Genomic DNA, 14,577 nt, shown 5'->3' with positions numbered 1-14,577 from the left:
TACCACGGAAAGCCGTGCATAGGAGGTTTATTAGAATAGAAACTCTCTTTCACTGATCAGTGCAAACTCTTCAATTCTTATTTTATTCCTGTCTTTCGATCTTTCACCCTATACGGTGTGGCACTAGCACATCCCGTATCACTCAGTAGATACGGAGTGCAGACACTATTCTTTACCAAGCCACAAGCCACACGTACCGGATCAACATCTCCGCGCGGAATTAATTCCAATGCTACATAAGCCATGTATTGAATAATACTCTCCCTTGGTATAGATTGATAGATAGATAAGCCCCGCTAATACGAATACATGGATATCATTCCCCCCCACATCTAGATAAGATAAATAACTACTGTAATACTATAGTTAGTACTACTTAGTTGTAATGAAGCAGACAATGAATTGATTGGCTATTTAGTCTATGCGAGTGACGCAATCAGAAAGGAGATGGGGTGGGGAATCATCCGTAACAGAGGTAGGTATTGATGGATTTGCTTGTATGTATGTATGTATGTATTCTCTCTCTTTGATTGTGTCTGTTGCAAGTTACAAAGTGATACATAACAGGGTAGGTATTTCTTTAAATGCGAGAGGGTGTATTGGTGTTGGTTACGGACGCTTCCTCTTCTTGCTCAGGTGGTGGTTGGGGTGGCATCTGGTTGTGATTGTGGTTGTTGTTGGAGCGGCGGGGGAGCGGGGTTGGATTCATCCGTGCCGTTGGTGAGGGGGGTGTTGGACTCTGATGATGTGATAGGGCGGGATGCGAGGGTGGTTTGCTGCTGCTGCTGCTGCTGAGGCTGAGATTGAGGAGTCTGGGATGGTGTTTGTTGCCCATCTGGTTGTTGTTGCTGTTGCTGCTCTTCGGTCTTCTTGGGACGCCATTTGGCGAGTAATTTACCGGCCAAGGGACGGGATTCCTCGTCTGAAGTGTGGGGTGGAATGGTTAGCGTTGGGGTAGTCTGTGCGGGGGAAGATAGCAACATACAGGTATCGTAGACGTCCTCGAGGGCGTTGAGACACATCTCCCGTGCGGGGGGTCGGAACATTATCAGGTACCTTGGAATGTTGTTAGCTTCTTGATACTTGAGGGTTTCCTCTCTTCTTTTGGGTGGGTATGGAACGTACAGTAGAGATTGAATGCATAGGTTCACGCGCTCTGGATCCTTTGCTAGACTGGCCACTCGCTTTGTGATTGGGATCGTCACCTCGGGTATCTCACTGAGGAAGCGGATGAAGATCTTCGTGTCCCGGGAGTCCAGGTACGGGAGGAACCCGTCCAGGAGTCGCAGGACCCAGTGGTCGTAGTGTAACGGGACTGTTACCTCCTCATCCTCCTCGCGCCGATGCTGCGCAGTAAACTCCATTTGCATCCGGTCGTTGTACCATTCCTCGTTAAGCCACATGATGCCAATGTTTACGCGACCGCGAAAGTCCTCTAGGATATATCGGTAGAGGGTTTCTCGGATAGAGTCCGATATTGGGGCCTTTCCCTTCTCGACTTTTCCGCTTCCCGGTTCCAGACCAGCTGGGGCCCGAGTGGCAAGTCTAGTGAGCAGGGTCACCCAAGCGTCACGGTCGAAGGTGCTTCCAGCAAGGCGAGCAAAGCCTAGTTGCTGTTGACTCTTCCCTTTGGCTGGGTTAGGGGCAACTCCGGTGGACGTCAACATGCCAAACACTCTCCCAACAGCACTTCGACCAATGTCTGCGGCCTCATCTTCCGTCAGAGGCGGTGGCTGGGGTAGAACGAAAGGGCCTAGAGATACTAGGTCCGGTTGGAGGTCGGCCACTTCAGCGGATACGGCTTCCGCTTGTTCGGCTGCCGGTTCGGGAATGTCCATGGGCTGGTACTCGGGTTCGTAGTCGTCGTCATCTTCTGCCTCCGCTGGGGCTGCCGGAGGCTGTGCAGCCTGCTGCTTCTGAATTGTTTGATACCGCATACGTATCGCCTGCGGCTCCGTTAGCACTGATTTTTCTTCCTTATTTGGAGTTCAGCATACATCAATGGACTGCTGCATCATCGACTGGTCGACACGACCTAGGAGAGGAACAACAATCTTGAGTACAATATCGGTAGGCAACTGCTTCACATCGAAGTTCGACAGCTCCCGGTCTTCGGTGAGCGTAAAGAGCTGTGAATAGCTAATCGGGCCTGGTGGCAACGGCGGAACCTTGATCAGAGCTGGCGTTTCAGCATCGAGTTTCGCCCGTTTAGTGTTGTCTAGACCGTCCGTTGGCTCGGTAGGCAAACCGCGCTTCCGCGAGGCTTCGTCGGCGACTTCTATACGCGATTGCATCAATCGGTCGATATATTGCTGCATCTTGCCCGCCAGGGGGTGGTTGGGGTTCCTGGGTAGATCCATCAGCAATCCATCCGCTTATCTTATCCCACCATGTTGTCTCACCTCTTGAGTATATTGATCATCACTGCTCTGGCAGTCCGTTCCATCGACTTGACCCCAACTCGGACCGAGGGAGTTATGGGAGCGCGCACTTGTCTCGCAGGGTAGAAGTTCATGATCGCGTTGATGATCTTATTGCCCACGGATGGTCGGGTTCGAATGAGGACGGCCAGGCAGTTCAAAGTCGCATTGACGAGAAGGGGATCACTTTGAAAGTATTAGCGACATTTTACGTTAACTACCGCGGATGGAAAGGGGTCTTAAATACCTTGATTCTTCTTGGAAGACAGACAAAAGTCGATCCAGCAATCCGGACGCCTCTGCTTCCAAGTTTGGGAGAGACAGGATAGCATGGTTTCGGGGCACAATGGCCAAGGAGGTCTCATTCTGGTCGGGTCGCTAGGAAGACAGCGTTAATCTCAGCGAAATACGCAAGATCTCAGTGAACATACTCTAGGGTCGGCGATGGGGCCATGCGTCTGCACGTGGACGACTCGCTGTACGAACTTGATACAGCAGATCTTGACGGGGAAAGGGAAGGAGTCCCATCGACGCAGGATGTCCTGTTTGATGGCTGTCATGTTCTCCCAGGCGGTTGCCTCTGCGGGATGATTGATACTGCAAGGTCAAGCGTTAGTACACTGCGAAGCCCAATGGGTGCTCTAAATCACATTGCAGCATCATGCAGCAATCTACGAGAGCTCTCCCGAGGGGGCGAAACAGAAGCAAGCATCAGCCACCTACATATGCCTAAACACCAGCGGATACAAACTGGCCGCATTCTGCACTATATGTTTCAAAACCATGGGATCCTTTTCCGGCAATTCCAATATCTCTCGTAATGTCTGCAGCACGTTCGGGGCCAATTGTTCCTTCTGAGTCGAAGCCAACGCGGGACTGGCAAACGTCTCGGCCAGGAACTCCGATCCCCATCGTCGCAACTCCAGGCGTGTATTTGCGCCAATTAACGGAAGAACACCGTTCACGATCTGTGGGTAGAAGGCAGCATCGCCAAGGACGAGGTTTCGGGCGGCGTTGAGCTGGGCGATCTGATCGACGAGGTGATCGGTCGACTGAGCCATTACGACTGGTTCAATGGCCGACTGAGCCGGCCAGATGGAAGGAAGGACGAGGTTTGAAAGATCGAATTTGTAAAGCAAAAGGGGAACTGGTTGGGTTTGTCTACGCAGGGGAAGGGGAAATTCACGGTGCAAGCACCGGGCTTAGAATGCGACTAGATAATCTGCCGACGCGGCGCATACAGCGTAAAGGTGAGTACCGGTGATTGGTAAATATGAGAAGAAAGCAACGATGACTCGGGCGGAAACAAAGAGGTGATATAGGTAAGAAATACCAACCGAGAGACCCGAGGGGGGAAGGAGGAAAGGTGGAGGATAATGGTAGTTGTTGTTGATGGAAGAAGTCAAGCTGAATGAATGGATGGACGGAAGCCGAAGCAGGAATCTGGCCGGCGCTTGACACAATGGTCACGTGAGTCTGTCTCGCGGCATCCACCGTCATTTCCCTTATCCTGTCCCCCCATCCTCATTCCATATCTATTGACATCCTTTCTAATTGGACCGTCATTCTCATCCAGGAAGGGCTCAAAAGTAAATGTGCCTAATTGGTCGTTGACAATGGCATTTAGTCCCGATGCATCCTTAGTATAAATACTCATTATGCAGGTGTTAGGGATTCTACCCTAGATTAATTGATGATCGGCCGGCACCAAAATGCCTCGAGCACATCCATGAGTCCAGTATGAGATGAAACCTAGCACCATGTGGATATACTAAGCAGCACTGCTAACACTGTCTAAAGTGCCTTGTACCTGGCATCCTCAATTTAGAGACAATGCTAGTAGAGTCAAAGAGAACTTCAGTCAACACCGTCACGTAGTAAAGTCCAGACAGCCAATATACCACATTTCACCAGCCATTATCATGCCAAGATCCGGTTAAACAGTGGATCCTTCTCAAGCAATTGGGAATCCCCAGCTTTCAGGGTGATGCATACTTCCCACATTGGAGACGACCCACTTTTCTCCAAGGACGTTCGTGACGGCAGAAAGATACACCCACCAGGGACAAGCGTGAGCCCGGGCTCGAAGTCTACAATGTGGCCCAGTCCAGCGCCAAAATCTAGTGAAAAGACCTTGAGACCTCTCCAGCTGGTTACAATGATCCCCGCGGGTTCTGCTTCAACCTTGGTCCAATCTTCATTGTCGGCGACGGCGGCTGATGCGCTATACATGAGAGTCTTGTCCATGGTTGTAAGCTTCATGCGGATACGCAGTGCCAACTGAGCTAGATGTAGGAGATCCGCATCATTCCCTGTCTGGCCTGCCATCTCTTCAGAATAGATATCGTCATGGACAGGGAAGATCGCGTTCCCCAGGTAGGTCTCTGGTAGCGGAGGATCAACTCGGCTTCGTAAATCAACGGCCATTAGAAAATCGGCGCTTTGGGTTCTGTCTGCTCGCTCCGGGTGAAGGGCTCGGTCGACACAGATGGCCAGTGTTGCGGTAATAACATCGTTGCTAGAGATCCACTCTGAGGACTGCAACTGAGGCATGAGTTGAGTACAAATGTCCTTCACCTTGGCGACTTTCTCGGGTCTGAAGGTGTATCGCTTTGTCTCGACAATAGAGGACAAGGCAGATTCCATTGCATTCCATTGCTCAGTAGAAATGTTGGGATCAAAAACAGGCGTTCCCAACTCAATGCTGTGGTCCAGGCGCTTCACACATTTAGATGGAAAATTTGCGACTTCCTTCCGGAGGTCATCATGGGTCTTCGCGATATTCTGCACGAGGCTGGTTGTAATTTCTTCGTTGGTTGTCTTGCAGCACTCGGCCACTGCTTCCAGGATCACACCGGCCCCGGTACCATCAAAGACGCTGTGCCAGAAAGACATGGCCACAATGATCCTGCTATTAAAGACATTTGCCTGAAAGCGAAGAACAGGACGCTGTTGAGAGGCTGGGATAAATGTGGGCAGAGGCAGATAGCACTGGATCGGGTGAGAATGAGAGTCTGCATCGCCGTCAAAGTGCTTGATCTTCAGCATAGGGACATCAGAAAGAGGAACACATGGGGGCGCAATATGCATTCGGTTCTTGGGCCCGTCTGGCACACTATAGAGAACCACATCTCCGGCGAGCCAGGACAGTCTTGAAATCAACCTGTCAATTCCTTTCTGGAGGGTGGAGAGGGCTGTCTGCGTGTCGGTCGTGTCGAAGTACAGGATATACGGCAGGAAGAGCTTCGCCGGGATGTGGTCAAGTGGGCTTAAAGCCAGCAGACCAGGGCTATCCGACATGCTGGAAGATTGATATGAGGAGAATTCAAGTGGAATAATACAGTCACGGAGTTTGCTGTTGTTCAACGAGGTGATGATCCTCGCCGTTCAGACAAGATCTTTGATGCGAACCATGTCCTTGACAGGTTGCGGTCGTCCCATCCCTCCTGAATCCCCTTTAAAGCAGCCCACTACGGCCGTTCAACCCCGAAATTAATAGACCAGATATCAACGGTGTAACCGGGGTTGTTGTTAGTCTGACGCCGCCGCATACATAAATTGCGCCTCCCAGTAAGGTGCAAGATGCCATCAGACTCGAGCCAGTCAGGGCTGAGCCGGCTGATGCGGGTTCATGACAAAGTCCAAGAGCCATTCTCGCAGCATCACGCCTTGATTATGATCAACGATGGCTGGCCTTTACTGTGTAACATATCTCTTTGATCTTTATGTCAATGGGCGAGGCATTGACGCCATCTTGGCCGTGGCAGCCTCCGCGACCAACGGTCACTCCCCGGTTCATGCGCCAAGTGGGCCACTATGACAGCCTCGAATCGAATGTTGGTTCATGTTCGCCTTAAACAACAAAGTGGCACAGCACCGGCCCACTTGGTCACTTTCAGGATTAACTTCCCTGTTCGATAGATTAATTATCATTTCTATTATGTCTTTTAACAGGATATCTACCCTGCAGTCGGCCGCATAAGGGACGGATCCCTGCAAGTACACGCACTTAATCATTTCAGTAAATGGACTGTCGCGATGTCTGGATTTATCTTGACCGGAACGCCGGTCAGGGGGCTATTGTCGGTTTTTTTGCTTGCAGATTCCTCTTTACTGTTGCTATACTCGTTCAAATCAGCTCCGAATGATGAAATAAAACAAAAGCCAAGGAAGTCACCATAGCGGCTGACAAGAAAATGACCGGTACAGATGGCTCTCCAATGCATCTTTCTGATCCGGCGCCTCCAATGGTGCACACAGTGAGGGGAGTGATTGGCGCATTCGGTCTTCTCACCCTGATTGTTTGCTGTCTTAGAGTATGTTTACATTTCCGCAATGGCAGCATACACGGGCTGATCGACCTGCGTCTCCCTAGCTCTACCTTCGAGGATTTATCATGCACGCTCTCGGTCTGGATGACTGTCTTGTTCTTCTTGCCCTGGTATGTACAACTTTCACACAGGATGAAGATGAACCCGCTCTTAACCGCACTGAGCAGTCCATGGTCCTTGTGTTCGCGGCCCTCTCCATCATTCTTACAACGTACGGAATTGGCTACCATCAGGATACTGTTCCTACTGCAGATATGATCATGACGGAGAAGGTTAGTGCCTTTTCTGTCCTTCTATTCTATAGACGCTGACTTACTGTTTCAGTACGTATATATCTTGTTCTGCCTATATTTCTGGGTGGCCTTGGCTGTCAAATGTAGCCTTACTGTTTTCATCATGCGGGTGTCCCCAACCAAATGGATCCGGCGGATTGGTCTGGGAATCATGGTGCTCATGGTCATCGTGACAATTTCGGGGGAATTACCCTTGATCTTCCAGTGCTGACCAGTGCAGGCAGCGTGGGATTCGACTATTCCTAACTCGAAGTGCTTTTCCAATGCTGTGTTAGAGGACCTCCAGCTGTATCAGGCAATCCTGATGTTATTATTTGATGTGAGCATTATCACTCTTCCGATGCCAACTATCTGGAAGCTTCAAATGCCTATTCAGCGTCGTTTGTTCATTATTGGACTGTTTTGTCTTGGTATGTTTGCGGAGTCATCACTTGCCTTTACTGAACATCCTAGGCTGGTTGATGAAGGATTCGTGACATGCAGTGCCGGGCTGGCACGCATCCCGCTATTGGATTTCCAAGTCAACTCAACTGACTATACATGTATGACCTGTCTTCTCTCCGTTGATACAAATTTACTCCACTAACCGCACATCCTAGACGTCGGTGCTGTTCCCCTCATATAGATGAACGTCGAATATGCGCTCGGTCTAATCACCGGCTCTTTACCTTCGTTGCGCGTGCTTCTAAGAAACATTCCGGGGCTGAACAGCAGCAAAAAGAGCACTGATCCGAGCCGAGATTGGAGAATCGGCCCTTCTCATAGCGGATACCAGCTCAGCGAACGGAGTCACTGGGTCCTTGAATTCAAAGGGAAGGGTAAGCTCGATCTTGAGAGTTGCGATAACGAAAGCCAGCAGCAGATAGTCGTAACCACGACAGTGGAACAGGTATAGATACTGCTGATAAATGCTATCATTATATTCTCTTCCTTATAGCCTGAGACTTTCTAGCAGAGTATATAGCCATTGCGTGATCCTTTGACTTAGGTACAAGATGAAGTAATGAGAGGTAGGAGATAAGTAGTACAGAAGACCTCACAGAAAAGCGATAGGCGGTAAATTAAAAGCATCATACAGATGGAACTCTCCCATAATACTACTACTACTACGGTCATGATTATTGAAGCCTGTGATCAAGTACTAAGAGTAAGTTGTAATAGCCTTATAAGAAATATATAATTGGCAACTGATACTACTACAATTCCAAGAGAGTCCGACCTGATGCTAATCCAACATCAATGACCCAATCTACTGCATTTAAACTACGAAGATCCCATCAAGAGACAGATATATGAGAGCATCATGCAATAAGAACGAGTATACGGAGTATAGAGATAAACAAATTAAGTCCCCGCGGCTCCGCCTCGGCCAGCCACCACCAGCAGCCCGCCAAGCCCGGGCCGAATCCCCCCAATGAAGGCGTCAGTCGATCCTCTTCAAAAGTTCCCCGTCCACCTCCGAAAAGAAAAAAAGGCGCGCGCCCTCTCCAGAACCCTCACACTCATCCCAAGCCTCAACCAGTCAGCAACGGACTCATCCTTTTCACAATGCCTGCCGGAATGTACGTCCCAATATTTCCCCCCTTCCATTGCTTATTACATCCCCATCCCAGACAGAACACCCCACTACCACCTAACTACCCCGATCACCCCATCCCATCATCCATCGCAAGAGAGAGAGACACACTGACTGACTCATACCGTCAATGGGAAATACAGCTTCAACTCAACCTACTACGGCAAAGACTACCGCGCCGGAGCGGCTCTCCTCCGTGCCCGTCGTCCGTATTTGTTCAAGAATGCCTTGACCGGTCTGGCCTTGGTGTCTTTTACCATTAGTGTTTGTACGTTTCCATACCTCCTACTACCCTCCTTCATATACTCAGCGGTTGTCCTTGATGATTGTCGCTGCGCGCATGCGCAATGCTATCCCATTACACCCCCTGAACCTACTCAAGAGATAACAACCAGCTAATGTCATCTCCGTTGTATAGACGCCTACACCATCCGCGCCGTCGGACAGGATGAGTTCTCGGACGTGAAGGTTCCCGATGAGCCGGCGAAGAAGCAATAATTGATTCGAATATTGAATATTGCATTTGCGGATAATTGCTATCATTGTTACATTTACTTCCGGTTTCAGCGCATGCTGATCGAGCTGTGTGCTTGGATTGATTCGATTTAATTGATTGTTGATGGTGTATTGGGATTGGAGTTAGGTTTGAATAACTTTGAATATACTGTATATTTATCTTTTTGTGTGTTGGGTTTGTGCTGGGTGTGGTGGCTGATGGGGAGGATGTGATACTAGGGAAGGGAGGAGATGGATGTGTGTAGATGATGTTGCTGATCAAGTGGAAATCTCTGCTCGCGTCTTCTTATTATTTATCTGTATATTATTCGAAGGATATCCGTGTTCAATATGTCATTATCATTCTGACAAGGTTCAGCTTGGTTGCTCAAGGGTCGAAGTACAGTCTACGCTTCTAACCAAATGCACAACTTCTATAATTCCGCCTATATGGTGATGTGACACGTACAAGAACATGGAATTGAAAATGACATGCTAAGAAATGAAGAAGGGATCGATTTTACACCCAACCTGGTATCTATCAACGACACCAGGCCCTTTACTCGGTCCGCAGGACACGAGGGCCCTTGCGCTTGGTGGCGCGCTTGCGCTTGTGGCCCTTGTCAAAGGCCACCGCGTTGTTGTGGTCACGGCCGAGGTTGTCGAGATCCTTGACCTTGTAGATACGGATGATCCAGTTCTCACTGGTGAACGCCTCCTCGAGCGTGTTCAGCTGAGGGCCTTCCGCGGGGAGTCGAGATCCACGCACGCGGTCAACGGCCTGGCCGGGACCGAACAAGGAGTTGAAGTTGTAGTAGGACATTTTGTACCTGCAGTCATTGTTAGTGGCATATCAATGCCATGGCAAATAGGGGATATCTTACATCAAGCTGTTACGCATGGTGGGGGTGGCACCGTCGTCCACCCGGTACTCACCGCGGGCAGTGAAGAAGTCACGCTCCTTGACCTCGTCGGGCCAGATACCCTCGGCGATACGGACCATCCACAGGAACTTGTTGATGTCGTCACCGGAGTAGCCCAGCAATCCACCAAACACCACCAGCACGTAGTCAACATCGTGCTGACGGAGGATGGGGTAACTGACCTCCTCACGGGAGCTCATCGCCTTACCAACAGTGGCAATGTGGGTGTTGTTCCACGTGTTGTTGTCAACCAGGGTAGGGCGGTCCGCCATACCACCGATCTGGTAGCCGTAATCCCACCAGGACATGATCTTGGCGTTGTGCTCAGTGTTCTGGCGGAGCCAGTAGTACGCCTCACGGTAATCATCGATGATGTGCTGGCTTCCATCAGGCAAGCGGCTCGCGAGAACCACAGATGGGGAGGAGTAGGCGTTGGAGGTGACCCAGGTGCAGTGCGCAACGAAAAGAAGCAGATAGATGACAACGGAGGAGGTCATGACAGCCTTGGACAGGTAGGACGTGACCCCGACATCGGGCTTCCTGGTGGAACGAAGACCGTCCGAGTTGTCCTCGTTCGCCTTGGCGCGGGGGTTGGGGCCGTTCTTCGCGAACACATACGTGTCGAGAATGGTGGAGAGGGCCAGAGCAGCCGCAACACAAACAATAGGGGTCAGGGTCAACATCAGACGAACCATGACACCGGCGAAGTAACTGGCAAGCACCGAGTAGATGATGACAAAGACGTGCTCATCCTTGAGATCGCGGAAGCACATGTAGACACCAGCAGGGAAGAGCCAGATCAAGAAGTTCAGATCAAAGAAGAAGGCGGGCCAAGCGGTGGGCTGGTGCTCGGAGACGGAGGCAATGATAGGGATGTGGATCTTGGCATAGCCGGTGTCCCACAGAGAGTAGAAACGACCGCTCCAAGGGGCAATCACTCCGGACACGGTGAGGACGACAAGTCCGACGAAAGCGATTCCGAAGACAACGATGATCATGGTAGTCAGAAGTCTCTGGAAGTGCTTGCCCGGGATGAAACCACGGACGAAGTCAGCAAAGGCCACGAGCTGAATGAGGCCGAAGACACCTGGCAAGGTCAGTACAAACTATTTTCTCTAGCGGTTAACGAGAGTACACACCAAGTGCGGACATGTGGTCACTGTTGCGAATCGGCAGGAATCCGACGAAAGGAATCTGCATACTGGCCAGAGTTCCCAGAGCATACCAGGTGGTGTAGCTGATATAGATACGGGAGCTGTATCTGCCCATGCACAGAAGAACGAAAACGTGCAGAGGGATCAAGTTAGTGATGAAGACATATCCACCCCAGGCAGACACCATGTAGCCGTAGAACAAAGCTGCCAGAGAACCCCACATGATGGAGCCGTTCTTGACAGCCTTGATCCACAGGAAGAAGGTGAACACCAGCAGGAAAATAGCAATGGCCTCGTTATCGTAGCTGCCCGCGACGGAACGAGAGATGTATCCGGGGACGATACCCATGAAAGCAGCCGCAAGAAGACCAGCGGAGGGGGATGTCGCCATCTCGCGAGTCAGGAAGTACATTGCCAGCGCAGTCAGACCGGAGAAGGCCGGGGCAAGCAAGACACAGATGTTACGGATATCGACAGGGATGGTGAGGAAACGCAAGACGTGGTAGATAACACCGCTGGTCACCATCAGACCGGGGTATAGCGTGCCACCAGTGACACGTCCCAGGGGGTGCCATGTTCCTGAGCAGCATCGTCAATCAGTATATGCAGGTGGTAAAGCATGCTTGGCACGAAGAACGTACGGTCGTCGAACCAGTCCCAGAAGCTCTCAAAGCCATGGGAGACCAGGTATTTTGTTGCGCGGAAGTTGAACCAGGGGTCGACTGTAGAAGGGAGCTACATTAGCATCGGGTTGCCTCTGAATGGGAGCTGCCTGCACACGGTGTCGAATGCCGGGATCCGCGGTAGCGTCAAGGTATAGATGTGAGGATTGGTATCAAAACATACACTCGTGAATAATACTCTCGAACCCTAGAGGGTCAATGTTAGTGACGATAATTCAATTGATCAAGTATATGAGTCAAGAGACATACGGATAACACTGAACAGACGACTGGACACAGCGGCGGCGGCAATGGTAGCTAGAATGATAATCCGCAGAAGGCCGCGTGTTGTTCTGCCGGAGTTACCCTTCAAGAGGACATCGAGGGGTGATTCGGCCATAATGGCCAGGGGAGAAAAGAATCAAAATCCAATGGGAAAGAAGATGAGCAAACAGCCCTCGACCTGTCCCGGGAGCTGATGAGAGGGAAAGGGTTGGGTGGTGATGTGAACGGGGGAATGAATTGAAGAGTGTCGAGAGCTTCGCAAGGTGGTCTCTTCTGGGGCTTGGCGCCAGGTACGTAAGTCACCCAAGTCAAACCACAATACTTTGTTACTAGTTCCCTTTTCCGTTGCGGGTTTGGGGGATTTCCTCCGAAACGTCCCCGCACCGTCAGTGCTTAGTATCAGCGCAAGTCTAGTTGACCATCACTCGATCATCCGAATCGTTACGCCCTGTTTCAAGAAAATTTATTAAATTTTTGAGAATTAATAGTCGAACTCTCGCGATCGCTCAACAGTCATCTCACCATGGATCTTCCCCCACTCACACAAGAGCAACTGACCGCCGTCGTTGCCTCTGCTAAATCGCCGACGGAGCTCTACGAAACACTATCAAACTATGAAAGCGAAGCTTGTCTGCTCTCCATGAAAAAGGGCAACCACACGGAGCTACTCAGTCTTTATTATTCTACATTCTTCTTCTCCAACCTTCTCGTAGACAAAATGTGAGATATCCCGAGCTACTCCCCCACAGTTGGGAAATCGCTAATCCGCATATTATTCAGTCCCGAAGCTCGTTTATCGACACAACGCGTGCCACAAGAATTACTACAAAATGACTCGTCACTACAGAACTGTTTGACACTTCTCCGAGCGGTCTGGCAACGGAAATATGAACAAGTTTATAAGATTCTGCGAGAACTGCCGTGGCCCGAAGCACTCCGACCCATAGTCCAGAGTTATGAATGTAAGGCAAACCATCCTCTCGAATATGCCTTGCCTTTGCTACATCCTTCATATACTAACCTTACCCTAGCTCATTTCCAGGAAAAGACGTTAAAGGAAGCCAGCAGAGCCTATGAGGCGATAAGGCCAGCAGCCGCTGCAACCTATCTCGGTCTGGATGCTGCCGCCGCACAACAGGGTGACCCGGCCCTCATGCAGAAGTTCATAGCGTATGGATGGACATGGGATCAGGAAAAAGGGTTGTTGCACCCGAAACCGATCGTCGATGAAGTCCCTCAGAAAGATGTTCGGTTGTATAATGAACTGAGTCAGGTCATGGCCTTGATCGGAAATCGCCGGAGTTGAGGGTCTCTGGGAGTCTGCAAAAACAGGGGCTACCTTGCAACTCGATTATCCTACAGTAATAGGCGGGACATGACGGAGAGATTGGATGACTACATATCTAGAGCGCAACATCCCGGGTCCGCACGTAACGACTTGACGGCGTCACGGAGCATATCATAGAACAGCCCCATAACAATGGGCATAATATTGCGCAAGCGCACTCAGTACGAGAAGAAGATCAGCAATGAAACCGAAGCATACAGAATCTCTTGCTCTTCTGGTCCAACTGTAGTGATACAGACGCACAACAGCCCAGGGTATGTACAAGATGCGGGGATGATGTCTATAGGGGAAAAAGAAAAATCATTCCTTTCGCTCGCAATGACACGACTCTGGGAAATTAGACCAAACAATAATACATAATCGGGGCCGACCCGAGATCTCTCGCCTATACCTTCAAAGAGGTACGACTCTTAGAGAGATAACTGCAACTTCATCTGCGTGCCGTATACTTCGATTCCATTCTAGTTCTCGCCAGCCTTCATCTTCAGGAAAGCCTCAAGGTCAAACCGGCTGTCCTCGGGATCCGTAATGACTGTGCAAGTTCCCTAGTTAGCATTGGGGGGTCCGGTACATGCCGCTGGGGGTCCCAATGGGGACTGCAATTGGGAAACTGGTAAAGGGGATTCAGAGTCTGGAAAAGCTAGCACCAAGACGTACCTCCGCTGTTTTGCGTGTCCTTGGGCGCCGTCTTCTTCCTCCACTCAGCCTTGGCCTGCTCGATCAGGCGCTCCTGGCGGGCATATTCGCGTTCGGCCTCGGCGTGCTTAGCAGTGGCGGTGATCGAAGACTGGTGGTAGAAACCGTAGACGAGACCGGCAACGAGGGCCGAATAGCGCAGAACCTGGATGGGCGAAGGGAGCGGGTTAACCTCGAGGGTCCTGTATCATGACAATGGGTCCAGGGCGGATACTGATGACACTCACGTTGACACCCTGTGTGGTAGCCATCTTATGAGAACCCTGGCCTCCGGAGCGGCGAATGGAACAGATCAGTGAGACGAGAGATAGCAAGGCCGGATTCCGAGCGACCGTTATGAAGGGATCGACTGTCAATGGCTGGCAATCGGACAGGATACTTAGAGAGCTGGTAA

The 14,577-nt window shown here is 50.6% G+C and overlaps 7 protein-coding genes across 7 annotated transcripts; 3 read left to right on the top strand and 4 right to left on the bottom strand.

The window, feature by feature from the left end:
• Nucleotides 1–632: 632 nt before the first annotated feature.
• On the bottom strand, nt 633–3,481 carry AKAW2_70684S (RNA-processing protein PTA1; the record flags this gene model as incomplete). The annotated part of the gene is made up of 7 exons (XM_041683293.1): nt 633–1,056; nt 1,126–1,946; nt 1,998–2,346; nt 2,403–2,606; nt 2,668–2,798; nt 2,852–3,017; nt 3,144–3,481. The coding sequence occupies 7 exons, from the start codon at nt 3,479–3,481 to the stop codon at nt 633–635; spliced, it is 2,433 nt and encodes an 810-aa protein (XP_041547568.1).
• An 859-nt stretch (nt 3,482–4,340) lies between these two features.
• On the bottom strand, nt 4,341–5,720 carry AKAW2_70683S (uncharacterized protein; the record flags this gene model as incomplete). The annotated part of the gene is made up of 1 exon (XM_041683292.1): nt 4,341–5,720. One exon carries the CDS (start codon nt 5,718–5,720, stop codon nt 4,341–4,343), a length of 1,380 nt encoding a protein of 459 aa, XP_041547567.1.
• Nucleotides 5,721–6,616: 896 nt separating this feature from the next.
• AKAW2_70682A (uncharacterized protein) lies at nt 6,617–7,062 on the top strand (the record flags this gene model as incomplete). Its single annotated transcript, XM_041683291.1, has 2 exons — nt 6,617–6,736; nt 6,796–7,062. The coding sequence occupies 2 exons, from the start codon at nt 6,617–6,619 to the stop codon at nt 7,060–7,062; spliced, it is 387 nt and encodes a 128-aa protein (XP_041547566.1).
• Nucleotides 7,063–8,592: 1,530 nt separating this feature from the next.
• Nucleotides 8,593–9,118, top strand: AKAW2_70681A (uncharacterized protein; the record flags this gene model as incomplete). Its single annotated transcript, XM_041683290.1, has 3 exons — nt 8,593–8,606; nt 8,764–8,888; nt 9,039–9,118. The coding sequence occupies 3 exons, from the start codon at nt 8,593–8,595 to the stop codon at nt 9,116–9,118; spliced, it is 219 nt and encodes a 72-aa protein (XP_041547565.1).
• Nucleotides 9,119–9,674: 556 nt separating this feature from the next.
• On the bottom strand, nt 9,675–12,254 carry STT3 (dolichyl-diphosphooligosaccharide--protein glycosyltransferase subunit STT3; the record flags this gene model as incomplete). Its single annotated transcript, XM_041683288.1, has 6 exons — nt 9,675–9,945; nt 10,000–11,125; nt 11,178–11,771; nt 11,834–11,914; nt 12,039–12,062; nt 12,125–12,254. The coding sequence occupies 6 exons, from the start codon at nt 12,252–12,254 to the stop codon at nt 9,675–9,677; spliced, it is 2,226 nt and encodes a 741-aa protein (XP_041547564.1).
• Nucleotides 12,255–12,662: 408 nt separating this feature from the next.
• Nucleotides 12,663–13,445, top strand: AKAW2_70679A (CSN8/PSMD8/EIF3K family protein; the record flags this gene model as incomplete). Its single annotated transcript, XM_041683287.1, has 3 exons — nt 12,663–12,859; nt 12,920–13,101; nt 13,171–13,445. The coding sequence occupies 3 exons, from the start codon at nt 12,663–12,665 to the stop codon at nt 13,443–13,445; spliced, it is 654 nt and encodes a 217-aa protein (XP_041547563.1).
• Nucleotides 13,446–13,948: 503 nt separating this feature from the next.
• AKAW2_70678S (ATP synthase subunit e) lies at nt 13,949–14,434 on the bottom strand (the record flags this gene model as incomplete). The annotated part of the gene is made up of 3 exons (XM_041683286.1): nt 13,949–14,019; nt 14,145–14,328; nt 14,411–14,434. The coding sequence occupies 3 exons, from the start codon at nt 14,432–14,434 to the stop codon at nt 13,949–13,951; spliced, it is 279 nt and encodes a 92-aa protein (XP_041547562.1).
• Between the last annotated feature and the right edge of the window lie 143 nt (nt 14,435–14,577).

Source organism: Aspergillus luchuensis, chromosome 7, assembly GCF_016861625.1.
Source record: "Aspergillus luchuensis IFO 4308 DNA, chromosome 7, nearly complete sequence".
NCBI classification, from domain to species: Eukaryota; Fungi; Ascomycota; class Eurotiomycetes; order Eurotiales; family Aspergillaceae; genus Aspergillus; species Aspergillus luchuensis.
Note: the sequence above shows the minus strand (reverse complement) of the source record. Positions and strands in the feature narration are given on the sequence as shown.